An 18177-nucleotide genomic window follows, 5' to 3' on the forward strand; every position below is an offset into this window, starting at 1 on the left:
GATCGTGCCGTTCTTAAGTGTAATTAAGAAAGATGCAAACGAAACGGGTCGAATTTGAATGGAATGGGTAATGAATGCGCTGTTATCAAGTGGTTCACTCTTCAGCAACACCTGCATCACGACTGGTCCACAGTCGCAGTGGCTTATCCGGCAGTATGTTGGAGAGGGTTGTACTCAGTTCTCAGTACTAAACTATAATTATTTCAGCAGAGCAAGAAGATTTGGCAATCTTTCAATATATAGATTTCGATGTCTGCACAAAGGTGCGTTCTCATATTCTTGTTTCCTATATATTTTAAGTTAAGTGACGTGGAGCAGAACAATTGGTTCCCACATACCGTCCGTACTCTTTGTAAAAGTGCCAAGAGGGGTTGTTTACTGAATAAAAAGTGAGGTGACTAATTACTTTCCTGTCCTTAACTTTACCCGCTACCACCACCTGGATGCATTCTGCGGATCAAATATTCCGCCAGCCTTTGTTGCAAGATGAATAACACTGGCGAAAGAACAAGAAACGAGGGTGAAAGAGGAGCCATTGTATCGTACGATTTTCCGCCTTTGATTTTTCGCTCTCATAATGGGTCAGCGCCCCGCTTATTAATTGAACTCAATCAAGAGCGTCTTTATTAATTGGTAGGGGTATATTGTGTTTCACTAACAATAGTAAGTTATATAGTAAGTATAAGTATAGTTGAATCCTTCTAACTTTGTAACAGTAGACTTCAAAGTTGAAGTTACTTAGTGCAATAGTGTATTATGTTTTTACTATAAGATATAATTTTCATTTAGCTGATGAAAAATGGAATTTCATCGAACAAGAATGGGTATCTCCTAGTCGCTACCCTCAGCTGCGACCATTTCTTCGTATTTTTGCGATACCCGCTTAATTGTCTGTCTGTCGGAGCGCAGCTCAATTGGAAGTGAAAGAGAGCGCGGAGCTCTGAGTGATCGTGATCGCCTGATTGACGAACGACTGCCATCGGATGAGGCGTTCGAGTTTCCACTTACCTGGCTTACCTGTCTGCAGGCGGCTGTGCAAATGGAAATGGAAATTGGTAGAGGATTTCCCTGTAAGTGGTCGGGGATCGGTGTAATTTGCTACCAAAACGACTAGGGGTGGCTCCGTACCATGTTAGTCATTTCTCCGCCTTCTCCTCGTCCGCCTGGAGTGGTGGTATCTGGTATTGATATCTTGGTATTAGAGACCCGCTCTCCCGATTCCACTTCGATTCCACTGAGAGTGCGCATGCAGCCGGCGTTTGTTTGCCGTTCTTCGTTTCGCATATGAACAGTCGGATATATCCGAGCACCAGAGAGGGTCGGATATATAGCCGCTAGCCGCCTTTGCTGCTGGCCCTGTCGGTCGGCATGAGCTATTGCTCTTGGCTTCGGTTTGGTCTTGGTTTGGTTTGGATAGTCAGTTCGGTTTCGTTGGCCTGTGGTGACGCATCTAGATAGCGGGTTGCCGGTTTCTTTCGCGAAGTGCCCTTGTTTCCACCGCGGATTCACTTCCTCTCCCTGGCCAACATATTTCGGCAACACGTGTTGGCCGATAATTGCCGGAACCGGGACGGAGAATTCTCGCTCGCCCTCTCGCACTCTCTCTGTCTCTAGGGAGCAAAGTACACGTCAACGGAGCAGAGAGTCAACTCTATTTCTCGGGAACTTGCGAGTGCGTCGACATCGCGAGATTGTGCCAAAAAAGCATAGCGTTTCCGATTTGGTGTTTCATTATACCGGCGGCACTGGACAAAGTCTGCTGCGCGGACGGAATCTAATATTCAGATTCGTGGACTCTGGACATAAGTGCTGAGTGTGCAGTTTCGCCATGGGCTACGACGAGGCCATCATCCATCTGGGCGACTTTGGACGCTACCAGAAGATCATCTACTTCCTCATCTGCCTAACATCCATTCCAGTTGCCTTCCACAAGCTGGCCGGGGTGTTCCTGCTGGCCAAACCGGACTTCCGGTGTGCCCTGCCCTTCGAGAATGGGAGTAGCTACGAGTTGCCCACCCACCTGTTGAACCTATCGTATCCGCAGAATGAAAGGTGCTCCTACTACGATGTGGACTACACGGAGGAGTACCTGAATGGCAGCATTCCACGGAGCAGCAACGACACCAAGACCTGTTCCAGCTACGTTTACGATCGGAGCAAGTATCTCAATAGTGCCGTGACCGAGTGGAACCTGGTATGTGGCAGGGATTTCATGGCAGCCACCAGTGATTCGCTCTTCATGCTGGGCGTGCTCCTGGGCAGCATTGTGTTTGGCCAACTGAGCGATAAGTACGGAAGAAAGCCCATCCTCTTCGCCTCGCTGGTAATCCAGGTGCTTTTCGGTGTTCTGGCTGGAGTGGCTCCGGAATATTTCACCTACACGTTCGCCCGGCTGATGGTGGGTGCCACCACTTCCGGAGTTTTCCTGGTGGCCTATGTGGTGGCCATGGAAATGGTGGGTCCGGACAAGCGCCTTTACGCCGGCATCTTCGTCATGATGTTCTTCTCCGTGGGATTCATGCTGACGGCGGTCTTCGCCTATTTCGTCCACGACTGGCGCTGGCTGCAGATTGCTCTAACGCTTCCCGGACTCATCTTCATGTTCTACTACTGGATCATTCCGGAATCCGCCCGCTGGCTGCTCTCAAAGGGACGCAAGGATTGCGCCATTGCCAACATGCAGAAGGCGGCGCGATTCAATAAGGTGGAGATCAGCGATGAGGCTTTGAGTGAGCTGCTCGATGAGGGAGAAAACTCCGAGGAGAAGGCCAAGCAGAAGCTGGAGGATCAGGAGCTGGATGAGGGCCCACCGCCCTCCGTGTGGGATCTTTTCTGCTACCCCAATCTCCGCCGCAAGACGCTGCTCATCTTCCTGGACTGGCTGGTGACCAGCGGCGTGTACTATGGTCTCTCCTGGAACACCAACAACTTGGGTGGCAATGTGCTGCTGAACTTCGTTATCTCGGGAGCCGTAGAGATCCCCGCCTATATATTCCTGCTGCTGACCTTGAACCGCTGGGGCCGGCGATCGATCCTGTGTGGCTGCCTGGTGATGGCGGGTCTAAGTCTCCTGGCCACGGTCATCATTCCGGAGCGGATGCACACCCTCATGATCGCGTGCGCCATGCTGGGCAAGCTGGCCATCACGGCGTCGTATGGAACCGTTTACATATTCTCCGCCGAGCAGTTCCCAACCGTGGTGAGAAATGTGGCTCTGGGCGCCGCCTCCATGGTGGCCCGGATCAGTGGCATGATGGCACCGTTCCTCAACTTCTTGGCCACCATTTGGAAGCCACTGCCGTTGCTCATCTGCGGATCCCTGTCCTTGGCAGCCGGATTGCTCTCCCTCCTGCTGCCGGAGACGCACAACAAGCCCATGCTGGAGACCATTGCGGATGGCGAGCGCTTTGGCAAGAAGACCAAGGGAGATGTCTACCTGGAAACGGGCCAAGAACTGAGAGCTGCAGAGGCGCAGCCACTCAAGGGATCAGGCGAGACAAATGGATCAACCATAGCCAATGGCCACTAGTACTAGTAAGACGCTGGTGCTGAACTTTAAAGTTTCCAGAAATTACAAACAGGGCATCTAGAATTCGGTCACGCCAAAGGCAGGGCATTTACCTTTAAAACATAGACCAAGTATTATATAAATTCTGAAATCTCACACTTAACCAAAAAAGAAAAAACCAGGCAAACAAAAAATTAAGAATGAAAAACAATGGGTAGCAACAAATAGATCACAACTCTTATAGCATTTAGCCGGGTAGTGAGGAGCGGTCTTATAAACAGGGTTACGAATTCCGAAGATTAGGGGAGGTTTTTCCCTGGAAAATCAGGTGGAAAATATCCCGTGTTGCTGCATAATTTATTCCTATATCTATTTAACTTTAGTTTACCACATACATGTAGTAGATGATTTTGAAATAAACGTACTTACCCAGAGATTAAATAACTTTCCCCCTCCTCCTCGTTGACCCCTCGTAGTCCCGGACAGAATGTCTGGCCCATTCCATTCGGAAATTTGAAACGTGTTTCCGCTGTGTTTATTTTCGTAGTCGCCTCTTATCAGCGCCGAAAACACGAGACTATCATTTGAAAATTGGTCCCGTACTATAAATCACGAGATTAACAAGTGCTTAGTTGTACTACAAATAACAATCATATTTAGTTGCAGAAAGAACTCACTATATGCCTTGGAATGCGAATCATAATCGTATGATTCTTGGTCATAATGTTGCATTATTCACATCTCGCGAGCAATTTGACCTTGATCTTTTCCTACGTGGCTGCTCGAAAAGTGGGTCGTCTATTTGTAGTGCACCATTTTCCAAGTGCACTGCCACATGTTCTCGTCACTTTTCAATTAATATTTAAACAAACCAGCCGATATTTCAGATAAGAAAGGGAAGTATACGTTTTTTTTAAGAGAAAACGGTCTGAATGAAAGAGCAGTTTTTGGAAGAGTATAGTGTATTATCTATAAGCAGATACGTACATACATATGTACATATATGGGGAGCTCATATACTTATCAACATACAGTCGTGGTCGCAATATTATTTTGAAGTGAGATAAAAGAATCTCTGATTCGCTGGAATTCGGAATCGAACCACAAGCGGTGGACTCTTTCTTTGGTCAGAAGAAGCTGTTCCTGCGGGCTCTAATTGACATCGTACGATGTCCAAATCAGTGCGGCAGCTGCCACTTCCCCGCCTGCCCGGCACCGCGACTTCATCCCCGTTCTGATATGGGAAGTTATTGATTCTATTTAGAGTGTCTTAATGCGGATCGCTGATCAATATATTGGCCACGGGGTTGAACGCTCTACCACACACACACACACACGCACACACTGGCAGATAGATAGACGCGTACCGCTCACACAGACACAGCCAGATAGGCGGACGTTCTGTTCTGGGTTCGTATGAACCCTCGATGCTCTTTGTGTTTTCAGTCTGAGACTGAGGCAGCTGGCGAGCGGTTGATCGCGCGCTCCAATTCAGCCCGAGATTCGCTGGACAGAGATTCACTGTGGTACTGGAGAGTGCTGCTGCAGCAACTGCTGGTGCTGGTGCTGGTGCAACCTGGTTCCGTTTTTCAACCAGATTGTTGCACAATCGAACGGGTTCATCGGGCGTATACGCAACCAGACGCGTTTATAAATTGCGCATACGTCACGGTGCCGCGACCATTGAACCGCTGCTAGACAGTTATCGTACGACACTCGACGGTTGACAACGCCGAATCTCAGGTGTTACACCTGGCACTGCTCCACCAATGGGCTACGACGACGTCATAACCCACCTGGGTGAATTTGGACCGTATCAAAAGCGCATCTACTACCTTCTCTGCCTGCCGGCCATCGTCTGTGCCTTCCACAAGCTTGCCGGCGTGTTCCTGCTGGCCAAACCGGACTTCCGATGCGCCCTGCCATACGAAAATGGCAGTACCTATGAACTATCGCCCCACCTGTGGAACATATCGTATCCGCCGAATGAGAGGTGCTCCTACTACGATGTGGATTACACGGAGGAATACCTGAATGGCAGCATTCCACGGAGCAGCAACGAAACCAAGACCTGTTCCAGCTACGTTTACGATCGGAGCAAGTATCTCAATAGTGCCGTGACCGAGTGGGACATGGTCTGCAGTCGAAGCCTGCTGAGTGCCACCAGTGATTCGCTCTTCATGCTGGGCGTGCTCCTGGGCAGCTTCATCTTTGGCCAGATGTCCGACAAGCTGGGACGCAAGCCCACCTTCTTCGCCTCGCTGGTGCTTCAGCTAATCTTCGGCATTTTGGCTGGCGTGGCACCCGAGTACTTTAGCTACACGATTTCCCGTTTGATTGTGGGCGCCACCACTTCGGGAGTCTTCCTAGTTGCCTATGTCATTGCCCTGGAGATGGTGGGCTCCTCGTATCGCATCTTTGCCGGCGTGGCCATGCAGATGTTCTTCTCCGTGGGCTTTATGCTCACTGCTGGCTTTGCCTACTTCATCCACGACTGGCGTTGGCTGCAGATTGCTCTAACCTTGCCGGGACTGCTCTTCCTCTGCTACTATTGGATCATTCCGGAGTCTGCCCGTTGGCTCTTGATGAAGGGTCGCAAGGATGAGGCCTTTGTGATCATCGAGAAGGCAGCCAAGGAGAACAAGGTGGAGGTGCCCAATGAAATCTACGAACAGCTGGTGGACGAGGTGGCCGAAAAGAAGAAGCAGGACGAGATGGCCGCCTCCCAACCAGCGGCCACTGTGTTCGATCTCCTGCGCTATCCCAATCTTCGACGGAAAACCCTGCTCATATTCTTCGATTGGTTTGTGAACAGTGGCGTTTACTACGGCCTGTCGTGGAACACCAACAATCTGGGTGGAAACCAATTGGTTAACTTTATGATCTCTGGTGGCGTGGAAATTCCCGGCTATGTGCTGCTCCTCTTCACTTTGAACCGTTGGGGTCGTCGCTCCATCCTGTGCGGTACCATGATGGTGGCCGGAGTTAGTCTGCTGGCCACCATCTTCGTGCCGAGCGACATGAATTGGCTGATCATTGCCTGCGCCATGATAGGAAAGCTGGCCATTACCTCGTCGTATGGAACCATCTATATATTCTCGGCGGAACAGTTCCCGACTGTGGTGCGGAATGTGGGTCTGGGAGCCTCCTCTATGGTGGCTCGCGTGGGTGGCATTCTAGCCCCCTACCTAAAACTGCTGGGCGAGATCTGGCGACCGCTTCCGCTCATCATCTGCGGAGCACTGTCCCTCACCGCTGGCCTGCTGTCCCTGCTCCTGCCGGAGACCCTTAACAAACCCATGCCGGAGACCATCGAGGATGGGGAGAACTTCGGCAAGAAGCCGGCGCCGCAAGAAACCGCCGAGGAGGGCGGCACCCAGGAGCTGTCCGGGATGCTCAACGGAAAGTCGAGCTAATTGCGAGACGACGAGCACTTAATCACTCAATCTACACTGATGGCCTCAATTGGTCATTTCAACGAATTTAAGCATTCAGCGCACTTCCATTTCTCCAGCGATGTATATTGTACAATTCACTCCATTTTCTCAGCTCTATTTGTTTACCTTTACAAGCGATTTAATAAAAGTCAAGCATATTTAAATCGTATTTGCACCCAAGTCGCTGTCTGTTCAACGAACTTCGTGACAATTTTGTTTATTGAGGCGGTTCACCGTCTGTGAGACGATAATATAAATTCGCTCATTAAAAGAATTAGGTCTAAATGGTCGGCTGATAAGAAAACGCCATAATCTCATTGAGTGCAATCTCCTAGTGCACTTGCCCGCCAGCGGAACATTTAAATTCAAACATTTTTACTCATTAATCGAGTTAATAAAGTTCCCTTCACATATCAGTGGTTGTGAGTGATAAAACTGATTACTGTCAACGCTGTCCATTGATAAGAAAATCAAAGCCACAAAACTCACATGGTCACAACCCTCAGTATGTTCAATTTAATGGACTGATCTAGTCTATCCAATTTATGGTTCAACGACCTTACTGATATTGAATATGGAACTGGAATATTCCAATATTTATGAGCCATGTAATAATTTTATACCCCTAAAACGTTGAAATAAAAAACATTTCCTAAATGTTATAGTAGTTGACTAATTCACCGATAAAAAGTTTTAGTTTTGATTAAACTTATCGTGTATGTGAGTTGTGGCGTGATGTGGTTGAGCAAATGGGTTATAAATTAAAACAAGAGATTATACCATAGTCGAGCTCCCCGACTATCAGATACCCGTTACTTAAATAGTGTGAATGCGAACGCGAAATTTCTTCATTTTTGTGGGATATCGATAGATATTGTGGAATAAGAGAAAACATTTTAAAATTTAACAATTCTAACGCCCTTAAACCGCCCAAAACTGCCACGCCCATATTTTTGCATAGTTTTATTGGTCGTGTAAATGTCTATCGATTTCAAAAAACTTTTTGCCACGCCCACTCTAACGCCCTAAAGCCGTAACTCGACTATAGCATAATCTCTTATTTGAATTATCCTAATGACAGCCCAAAAGTATGCCACACATCAGAACCAGCATTTTCAAACTGTGCCTGTGCATGTCAAACTGTCTTGGCGCAAGTTTTCAAATTTCTCAGTGAAATGAAGTGAGCATACAAATTGTTGGCCGGTCTAAATGGATTTGCCCTTTGGCACACAGACCCCCGAACTAGATGTACTGATTGTGGGCGGGGGCCTTTCGGGCCTGTCCTCTGCCCTGAAAATCCTGGCCTTGGAGAGCACCCTGAAGGTGAGGATGATTGAGGCTAGCGATGGCTTGGGCGGCCTGATGGGCCAGAATAGCACCCGACTGGTGGATGCAGCACAGCAAGACATGCTGGCCCTCCTCACCCTCATCCACTTGTCACCGCGGCGGCGGAGGAGCATCAGTGGCAGACTTCGGAGATGCTGGGATCTGGATCGTGGACTGACAGCTCTGCCGGCCAAATTCGAACTAGGACGATACATCGAGATGCTGGACTTGCGAATGCCCAAGTTTCGCTCGAAACGATTCAAGTGGGTTGGATTATTAAATAATTTGTAAGTTTTGCACTCATTTGCGACTCATTTTTTAGTCTTCGGGAACGAGTGTCCAACATGGAGCAGCACATTTGCCATCATTTGTTCTTCAGCAAGTCGAGGAACTTCATGTTGAATCTGGTGCAGCTGGTCTGCGGTGTTCCTGCCAATGAGGTGGACTACGATGTCTTTATGTCCGTCTGCAGCTCCTGTGGAGGTCTCAAAATGCTGATTGACTTGTAAGTTGCTAGATGCTGCAAAGTATTTATATATATTTTATCCCTTACGAGTATTAGATGTCTATATTTTCTTGCTCATTTTTTATGATTCAGCTTCTGACAGTTAAGTGTTTTCAATGATGAATGATTACAACATTGTGTATTGCAATTTTAGAAGCAAAGGTGTTAAAAATAGTAATTAAAACATAAAGGCAGTACTTTGAAGCAGCGCACAGTTAAAATTGATTGATTACTTGAAATAGTTACATTTTATAGGTCACGTATGTGTCAGCTGTCTGATTGATTTGATTCCGTAGATCAGAAAGGGGTTATATTTATTATATAAATAATTACCTTATTAAATGTTATGTAGCTACTTCACCTACCCCACAAGCTTCGATGAGATATCCACTCAGATGCTGATAGAGAACATTTTGGAGCAGCTGCAGTTCATCAAGATTATCCTAAACTGCAGAGCCGTCAGATTGGAGCACTTTAAGAACTATGTCCAGGTGACGGATGATCAGGGTAACAAGCACACGGCTCAGGCTGCGATCCTGGCCATTCCCTGGAACAAGGTGCAGAAGTTGCAGTTCGAGCCGCGCATACCAAAGGTCTTCCTCCCACGGACGACATCCAGATCTGGCCAAAAGCGCCGCCAGGTGATCAGCCAGTTTCAGTTGCGATACGGCAAGTCCGTTTGGACGGATCTCGGTTACTCCGGCAATTTTCTCAGCTCCCAGCCGCTGGTCAGTGGCCACGAGTGTCGGATGTCCAGCTTTTGCGGCTACGTGCTGCACTCGCCGGAGGATCAGGACGAAGTGCTGCAAGATGTCGTCGATCTGCTGGCCGAACACTTCGGCGAGGAGATGCGCCAGCCACTGGAGTGCCAGTGCTTCACGGATGAGCTGAACGTGGCGCAGCACAAGCCGCAGACCAAGCCCTGGCATCGGGTCATCTGGTCCAGTTCCTCGGCCGTGGGCACCAGCTATCGCAGCCTGATGGGCGGTGCGGTGCAGAGTGGCTTCCGGGCGGCGGTGAATGCCGTCTTTGTGGTGCGACCGCAGGTGGTCAGCTGGAAGGACATGCTCGTCGATCGGCCAAAGAATGGCCAAGATATTGTCTCCGCCGGCAGGATCAGGGGACTCCTCAGTCGCCTCAATCTCTACAATGTCACCTTCTACAGCTTCTTTGTGATCGGACTCATCTGGCTGCTGAACCTGGGTTATGCCAGGTCAATCTAGGGAAATACCACACCTATGTACCTATCTATAGAAATTAAATGCTTGTTTTTGAATGCCTTTAGTCGGAGTCCTAGTCTCGAAAATCAAAAGTCGAGTGGAATGTCTTAAGTGGGCTCATTGAGTTTAGCAACGCCTAGATTTCTATGAATTCCTGAACAATTCCGGGCAATCATTCACTTAAGCTTCGTCAACGCCTGGATGGCTAAGTTGTGCTGTCGTAGAAATTAAGTAGAAATTATCATCTCAAAGGGTTCCATACAATGTGTGTGTGGATGTATGTACTTAAGAACACATTATAATATACATAATATAATACATGCAGATCATTTTTATTGTGCAAAATCATTTAATTATAAAGCCAGTTATTGCTTCAGATGCGTTTTATTCCATAGGTATGTGTATCTTTTACGTCTTAATGTATCTTACAATGTGTGTAAAGTAGCATTACATTTTAGAGCAAAAATAAAGTAGCTTACTATCTTTATTTGCTGTGCTATTGGGCTTGAATCTTCTTAAATTGCAATATATCTTTCTATGACAAAGCATATCGCATTATAAAGAATTCTGGCTGATTACGTTGATGGGATGGGTGTAGATTATTAGATTAGCTCTGAATGGATTGACCGATGTTGCCTGAAAGCGGATAGGTTGGAGTAAGCCAGAATAGTAAACTTCCGCACCAAACTGCACGTGCGTTTGGAAAACAATGGGAGGTTTTGGAATCGGAATAATGCCGGGGTTCGACCCAAAACGAATTGCTAATGGCGGCACGCCCATGTGCATCACAGCGACCCATCAACTGAAGCTCCAATTAAGACTAGAATGTATAGAGGGGTATGGCTAGAACCGTTACGGTTCTAGAACGGCTAACTTACGGATGAATAGAATGCGCCTGGGAAGCGAATAAAGCCCAACAAGTGAGCAGCAATTGCGGCAAGGCTAAAATTAGAATGCGATAACAAGGGCAATCATAATTCAAGTGCACGGGATACTAGTACTATATGTAGATGCCACAATGCGATCCCAAGCCATCACCCTTCAATGTCAATCTCCATATATGCCCGCTGGGTTAGCCAGTTAAGATATTGACGTCGTTCGATCGATCGACTGATTGAGCTCAATTGATCTTGGCCAGAGTTGAGGACTCTTGATGATAAGCCAGGTTAACCTTAATCGAATCACCTGATAAGCGGGTCACTGCTCAGAGAGATCTGGTTCTGTGCCATCCCAGCGTTTCAGAGTTCCGGTTCGATTTGGTTTCAATGCAAACGCTATTCTATGCCAACGGCGGCGGGATTCATTCACAAACTAGTCGCGGGAATATCAAAATATGAGTAGGCATTATTTCCACAATGTAAACATTCATTCCATTCAGAGGTTTTCCAACCGCTTGCTACTAGCGCAACTCGAAAATACAAAATACAAAATACACGAAACACAAAAGCACAAAATGTAAACATTAAACGGACTCTCGAATTTTATCAAGAAAGGAAATGGGAAAATGGTAATTAAATTCAGAGACAACAGCACTAAACGGCCTGCTAATGTAAATGTATCGCGGGGTTCGGGTAGTGCGATTGTAATGTATCTGACGGATTCGGGAGAGGGAGCGAGTGCGACCATGTGTTCAAGTGTTCGGGAGTGTATTTAAATGTTTTCATGTTCTTCTACGCATTTCGAATGAGCAATCCGAGTGAAAACGGTGCGTTGTTGGTAAAAAAAAGTGGGAAAAATTATACATATTATATGCTGTTTTTCAATTTTAAATAACATAATTTATAGTAGCCTGAAAAGGTTAATAAAATCATTGTTGTTATTGCATTAGCCCTAAATAATCGTTGTATTCTGCAAATTCTCAAATTTGAAGTCTAATTATACCCTTATACTAATTCTGGAAATTTTGACAACAGCTGCCACACAAAAACATGCAAATTTTTGGTAATTGCTTTGTTTTAAAAATATTCACTTGTTTCCAAAAAAAATAATTTGCTTTCTTTGGTTGTTCGCAGATTGCGCACTTATCGACATTCGCTAAGAATTGCTCTCTTTGGACGCCCAACGACTGCGATTTCAATTTTTTTAAAATATTTTTTCTTGTTAATAATGCCTGTACCCGAATCCAAAAAGTAAGCAACATAAGTCCGAGTATTTGGATCGCCAAGAGCCGAACGAACGCGAGTGGATGGATCGGCGCTACTAAGGCACTGACCGAGTGCGATGTTAGTACCGTCCCAGTGCCTCCTCCTCCTCCGCTGGCCCCTCCTCCTGGCCAGACACACCGCTCCCCCCCCCTCAATCCTCCAATGGATCAGCGGCATACAAAACGCGGCGATCGGCCTCCCGTGGGCTTAGTTTGTGAGACGCTCCCGAGGCGACAAGTAGTTGATAGCGAAGATCGGCGAATACCCAAACCGGCAGACAAACGCAACTGCACGCGCTGCTGCAGCAAAGGCAGCACCACAGATACAAGGCAGTGAAAAGAATATCCCAACGGAAAATATATCATTACATTTTCATGTTTATTTTATCTTGGGGAAAATTCGGTTCGGCAAACAACAAGCGGCGTTGGTAAAGAGAAAGAAAAACGTGTCGCCGTCCGTCAAAAGTGAAGCGCTCTCATGTGCTGCTGCATTGGCAATTGAAAAAACATAAACAGAAAATAGAAACAGAATATAGAAAATATATAGATAAACACAGCCACTGCAGGAACGACAAGCAACCGAAAAAAAAATAAAAAATAAATAAATAAATATATTCCGACCTGCAGTCGAGGGCGAAAGTGAAAGTGTATATCTCTTATCTCTCACCTCTGCCCAAAGTGAATGCACTCCGGCGGATCTACAACACTGGGTTCCTAAGCCCATTCAAATCCGCAGATCTGTGTTTTTGCACGAGTTCAAAAATAGATTGCACAGCCGAGGAATTCAAGTTCAGTGGCAGAGGCAGAACCTACCGAGCAATCTGAATATTTCGTTTGCGTGGGGTCACACGTCTGCCTCATACAACACCATTATCATCATCATCATCATCGTCTTCAGAGTTTGCGACAGAGAGAAAGATTTCGAATATTGAATAGCCCAAGTTGAAGCATCATCATGACTCAATCCAAGGAGAATCCGGAGAAGAATCGCGAGCTGATCAGCGAGGAAAGCTTGAAGGATCTGCTCACCAAGCAGCTGGAAGTGGTGGGCAGTGGCGGGGCATTTGTGTGGTAAGTGGAATGCACTGTGAGAAAAGTCTACTAAGCTGAGTCAGCTTTAGTTGAAAATGTGGTTTTTATAATCATCAGTTATTCCTATGCCCGCCAATTTGGTACAAAATATATATAATCTTTATAATCTATATAGTTTAAATATAGTACTTCCATTTTTAAAAGTAAATAATGCTTAATGGGAGCAGTTGATAATTGAGGTTACAACTTTTGAACGCTTTTATTCGGATCAATGGAATAAAGGAGTCATATTGCTGCCATAATTCGATCCAAGTTCAGGAAGTCACTTTGCAACTCAGCTCGAATCACGTTCCACTTGACCCAGTTCATAATGAATGCAATGAACCAGCTTTTAGAAGGCTGAGTTTTTAGAATTCGTTGACATTACTCAGGGTGGTGCACTTTTCTCCCCTGACTTAGAGCTAATACAGATTTAATTGGTTTTTCTGCTTGATTGATCGCTCTGATTGAGCCTGAGTTGAATGTAGCTCCCTTTTCAGCCACAAACTAGTCAGCACTATTCCAACTAAAATCAATTAGGTTTAAGCTATGCTATGCTGGGCAAAAGGGGCTTCCTGGTGTTAATTTTAGGCCGGGATCGAAGACGACTCACCGCCCAGCTGTGTGTGGCTTCCAATCGAGGGGCCAACGGTCATGTGAGTGCTCGCCGGCATGGACGATATGGCATTTAAATATAGCACGGAAATCTGGCCTATCAGTGTGCATATACATTGAATATGTGGTTGATAAGGCACTTTGTGAATCGAAATCGGGCGATGTGCGATTGAGTACCGGTTCCATTACCCAGATCGCTACGGGGACATGAAACCAGTCGTAGAGTAGAGGACGTTCAACTGATTCATTGGAGGAAGTCCTACTGCCAAGTGACTTGAATGCTGATGATATTCGCGGAACTTTACGCGGCTTAGTGGGTGGGGGATCGGATGGATATGTAAATATTGCGCACAACGTTCCGGTTTCCCGATTTGTATAATGATTAACGACGACACTGCCGTTCGCACAAAACATACATATATGCTCTCCGGCGGATCTTTAACTGCCATTAAGTGATTATGTGATCAGCATAGCTAGTTCACAACTACCGAATATTTCGCCCACAGCTTTGTTTTTACTCCGTTGTTGTGATCGTTGCCATTATTTGCATTCCGATGAGCAGTTAGCCAAGCGGTGTCAATGTGCCACCAATTCGATTGGAGTTGCGTGTTGTAAACAATTTATCCGGATACGAGATAGAGTATCTGCGAAAACAATATCCCAATTAGCAGTCAAGTGAAATATACGTAATTGGCAAATAATTGAGTGTAACCTAAGTACTTAGATCCCCTATCCCTCCTCAGGGCGATCTTCTTCCTGTGTGTCACCCCCAATATACTGAATGGATTCCATGTGTCATCCTACACGCTGCTGGGCCATCTGCCCGATGACCAGTGGTGCGGCATTCCGGAGCTGCAGGACACCAACTGGACACACGCCCAGAAGCGTGAGATTGCCGGCAAGGGATTGGATTCGGGCGGTTGCACCGTGTGGGACTGGAACTATGGCCACCTGGCGAAGATGTCCTACGAGGCGGCTCTGAACTACACCGGCCATCTGTCGCAGATTTCCTCGCCGGCTGAGGTGTCCTGCCGTGTGAAGGGGCAACATGAGTTCGCCCATCCGGAAACCACTTTCGTTGCAGACTGGGATCTCACCTGCGACCGGAGCATCCAGCGTACCTCCGCCCAGGTTTCCATATCCCTAGGCAAGTTCTGCGGATCCTTCTCCTTTGGTATCCTGGCTGACAAGTAAGTAATTGCATAACTTCTTGATAAGGGTTAAAGCAATTACTGACGATTGATTTCCCGGCAGATTTGGTCGCAAAACCTCTTTCACCCTGGGCGCAGCCTTCTTCATTGTGGGCAGCTTCTTCTGTACCTTCTCGCCCTGGTACAGCCTCTTCCTGGCAGGACGTTTCGCACTGGGAGCAGCCTCCTCCGGTCTGTTCTATCCAGCTTTTACCATGAGTAAGTTCGTAACTATATACGAAACTTCTTTAATTATTTCTGTATATTATCTTAGTCGTGGAGAACATCTGCTTGAAGCATCGTTCCTGGATGTCCATTGCCTTCTCAGCCTCCTATCCGGTGGGCATGATCATCCTGGCCATTGTGGGCTACGTCATCCAACCATGGAGGCATCTGCAACTGGCTCTCACCATTCCCTCGCTGCTGCTTATTCTGAACTGCTAGTGAGTGCTCCTAGTCCCGTTTATATTCATCAATCCCTATAACCGAGCTTATTTCCCCTCAGCCTGATGAGTGAGTCACCCCGCTGGCTGATCTCAAACCAAAGATATGATCGCGTCTACAAGATTCTCTTCAGACAGCCCAGCCACTACCAAATTCAGCCCGCCGTTGCAGCCCCATCTCAAGTCGCCAGCGATAAGAAGTCGGTGAGTGCAAAGTCCCCGAAACATATACTTATATGTTTGCATCAGTGCATCTGATTGCTAAATGGAGAGAGTGCTGATGGAATGCTTTACCATTGTAGCTGGAGCCCGAAGAGGGATTCTCCTTTGGTCAGAAACTCAAGAATGGTCCCCTGAAGTCCATCATCGAGCTGTATGCCAATTCCAAGGTGCGCAGGATGATCTTTGCCTCGTATTTCATGTTCTGCGTCACTTCGCTGAGTTACTATGTGACGGGTAAGTTCAGTCTGTAAGTATTCTCATCTCTATGTTATGTGAATTATTATTTTTCTGCAGCTCTCAATGCCGCCAATCTGTCGGTGTCCAGATATCTCTACATCATAGGCACCGGTCTGGTGGATATACCATCCTATCTCGTCCCTGTGATAATGCTGCGCTTCACGGGCCGTCGCCTCACCACCATGTTCCTGTTCCTGTGGACCGGCGTGTCCTTGCTACTGGTCCTTGCTGTTCCCGCCGGCAGCACCACCTGGATCGTGGCCTTCGCCATGCTGGGTCGCTTTGGCATTAGCGCCACCTACTCCGTGGTCACGCTCTACACAGCCGAGCTGTATCCCACCCAGATAAGAAACTCGGCATTGGGAACCTGCTCCACCTTCGCCCATGTGGGCTCCATTTCGGCACCGTATGTGGTCGATGTCCTTGGAGCTCTGGGCTGGTACATTCCAACAACGATTTGCGGCTGCTGCGTTCTAGTAGCTGGCCTACTGACTCTCACGCTTCCGGAAACGGGAACGGGAAAGCTGTCCGACAAAGTTGAGAGCAGTGCGTCCTCCACTCCGATGGAGCCGGCCGAGAAACAGTGATGACAGCAATAGGTTAAGTTCCATTTCCACGACTAAACTGATTAACTACTTTTTAAGGTATACCAACATAGGTATTACGACCCAAAAACTTCTGTACCTCCAACTGCCTTTCGCTATTTTAAATGTTTTACAATCGGAAACAATTAAAAAAAAAACAATTAATAGTTGAAATGGAAGTGCTCTAAAGAAAAGACAAAACTGATAAAGAAAGTCGTGAAAATGGTTAGTTAGTCTAATATAAATCTAGCTATATATACACCTACAGTAATTAAGCTTAAGTTTGTTAGTTTCTGCTATTCCTGCATTGTTTAAGTAAATCTTCATAATTGTGTTTCTGTTTGATATCGCATAATAAATATACTATTTATATGTACGTGATCGCCAGAGATCTAGGACTGCATCAGTAGTTGGACCCAATCGTAATAGGGCCTGGTCACTGTATAGATGCTGGGCATGCCTGGGATGCCGCAAGTGAGTCCGTGGGACACCAGACCGTAGATATAGTCCTTGCCGCCATATGGACAGATAAGCGGACCACTTTTAATTGGAAACAATTAAATTAATTAGGCACTAAGCTTGTTAGAAACTGATCCCTGGCTTACCCTGAATCTCCCTGACAGGAGTCCTGATTGTTGCCCAGGGCACACACCGTATTGGCCCCGTTCTGTGGCGCCCAGATGTGTCCTATAATATCGCGGCACTTTTGATTATCAATCACGCGAACTTCCGCCTCGAAAAGTTTCTTCTGACATGGTCCAGCGTGATGGGTTGCTCCATAGCCAATAATGCGACAGGATTCTATGCAAGCTAGGAATTAGTATCGCACTCAATTCGGATGCTTTTAATCATACCATTTTGGTCCGGTTTCATGCCATGTGGCGGAAGTTGAGCGTATTGTAAGCCATTTCCGAAATCACTCCAGTATCGACGTTTCATATAAAGCAGAGCTATATCATTCCGAAAGTTGGATCTGCCATAAACGATAATCTGTACTATTACGATCTTAAGAAAATTGTCTCTCCAAAATATAAATCTCCCTTAGGGGGGATTATTAAACTTGACTCAAGTGATTACTCACGGTTGGAAGTAAATATACTCGACGCTCTCCAGACCATATGGCTCCAGCTGCCCAATGTTTTCAATATTCTCATAGCCAATAAAGGCAGCAATGTTGTGAATGTTTCTTCAGATAGAGCAAACTGGATATTGGCAATTAATGAAGAGGACCTAACTTACTTCCTCCAAACGCAGTGAGCTGCGGATAGAATCCAACGATCGCTTATTAGGCTGCCACCGCAAAAGTGCTGATAAGAAACTCCATTTGTGGTATTTCCCGTGATTACATCTTGCAATGAGACCATGAACGGATATTTACTTGTGCTGCCTTTAAGTGGAAGTGGAGCTTTAAATTAGAAGTCTAAGCTGAAAATTGTAAGTGAAGTACTGCCCACGGTTGACACGATCCGACCTCCGACAATGGGCACCGCGTGGCAGGATTCAAGCACAGAAATAATGAAGAAACTATGGAGAAGCCAGTAAAACCAACTCCACGGGCTGAGATCTAAAGCAGCCTTCATGGTTGGGCTTTGAAAAGACACTGGCATATGACCGCCAGCGGGTTGCTAATACAGAAACAGTTACTATGCAAATACAAGTATAAAAAAGCATTCTCA

At 46.6% G+C, this 18177-nt stretch overlaps 5 protein-coding genes across 7 annotated transcripts; 4 read left to right on the top strand and 1 right to left on the bottom strand.

Annotated features, from left to right (window-relative positions):
* Nucleotides 1–1366: 1366 nt before the first annotated feature.
* On the top strand, nucleotides 1367–3949 carry LOC6607716 (organic cation transporter-like protein). Its single transcript, XM_002032443.2, has one exon. It carries the CDS (start codon nucleotides 1829–1831, stop codon nucleotides 3527–3529), a length of 1701 nt encoding a protein of 566 aa, XP_002032479.2. The 5' UTR covers nucleotides 1367–1828; the 3' UTR covers nucleotides 3530–3949.
* Nucleotides 3950–4954: 1005 nt separating this feature from the next.
* On the top strand, nucleotides 4955–7125 carry LOC6607717 (organic cation transporter protein). The gene has a single exon (XM_002032444.2). The coding sequence runs from the start codon at nucleotides 5278–5280 to the stop codon at nucleotides 6922–6924; it is 1647 nt and encodes a 548-aa protein (XP_002032480.1). The 5' UTR covers nucleotides 4955–5277; the 3' UTR covers nucleotides 6925–7125.
* A 691-nt stretch (nucleotides 7126–7816) lies between these two features.
* On the top strand, nucleotides 7817–10066 carry LOC6607718. Its single transcript, XM_002032445.2, has 3 exons — nucleotides 7817–8534; nucleotides 8594–8776; nucleotides 9129–10066. Exons 1-3 carry the CDS (start codon nucleotides 8155–8157, stop codon nucleotides 9997–9999), a joined length of 1434 nt encoding a protein of 477 aa, XP_002032481.1. The 5' UTR covers nucleotides 7817–8154; the 3' UTR covers nucleotides 10000–10066.
* A 2275-nt stretch (nucleotides 10067–12341) lies between these two features.
* On the top strand, nucleotides 12342–16675 carry LOC6607719 (organic cation transporter protein). The gene is made up of 7 exons (XM_002032446.2): nucleotides 12342–13210; nucleotides 14569–15015; nucleotides 15080–15234; nucleotides 15290–15458; nucleotides 15521–15662; nucleotides 15761–15914; nucleotides 15975–16675. Exons 1-7 carry the CDS (start codon nucleotides 13095–13097, stop codon nucleotides 16502–16504), a joined length of 1713 nt encoding a protein of 570 aa, XP_002032482.1. The 5' UTR covers nucleotides 12342–13094; the 3' UTR covers nucleotides 16505–16675.
* On the bottom strand, nucleotides 16601–18114 carry LOC6607720 (elastase-1). 3 transcript variants are annotated; one of them, XM_032720253.1, is made up of 6 exons: nucleotides 17949–18114; nucleotides 17741–17888; nucleotides 17583–17687; nucleotides 17356–17474; nucleotides 17107–17302; nucleotides 16601–17041 (listed from the first exon to the last, which is right to left on the bottom strand). In XM_032720253.1, exons 1-6 carry the CDS (start codon nucleotides 18106–18108, stop codon nucleotides 16894–16896), a joined length of 876 nt encoding a protein of 291 aa, XP_032576144.1. In that variant the 5' UTR covers nucleotides 18109–18114; the 3' UTR covers nucleotides 16601–16893. The 3 variants fall into 3 exon arrangements, with proteins under 3 accessions (XP_032576144.1, XP_032576145.1, XP_002032483.1); XM_032720254.1 differs by having other exon boundaries at nucleotides 17952–18113; XM_002032447.2 differs by having other exon boundaries at nucleotides 17956–18112.
* Between the last annotated feature and the right edge of the window lie 63 nt (nucleotides 18115–18177).

This window comes from Drosophila sechellia, chromosome 3R (assembly GCF_004382195.2).
Source record: "Drosophila sechellia strain sech25 chromosome 3R, ASM438219v1, whole genome shotgun sequence".
Taxonomy (NCBI): Eukaryota; Metazoa; Arthropoda; class Insecta; order Diptera; family Drosophilidae; genus Drosophila; species Drosophila sechellia.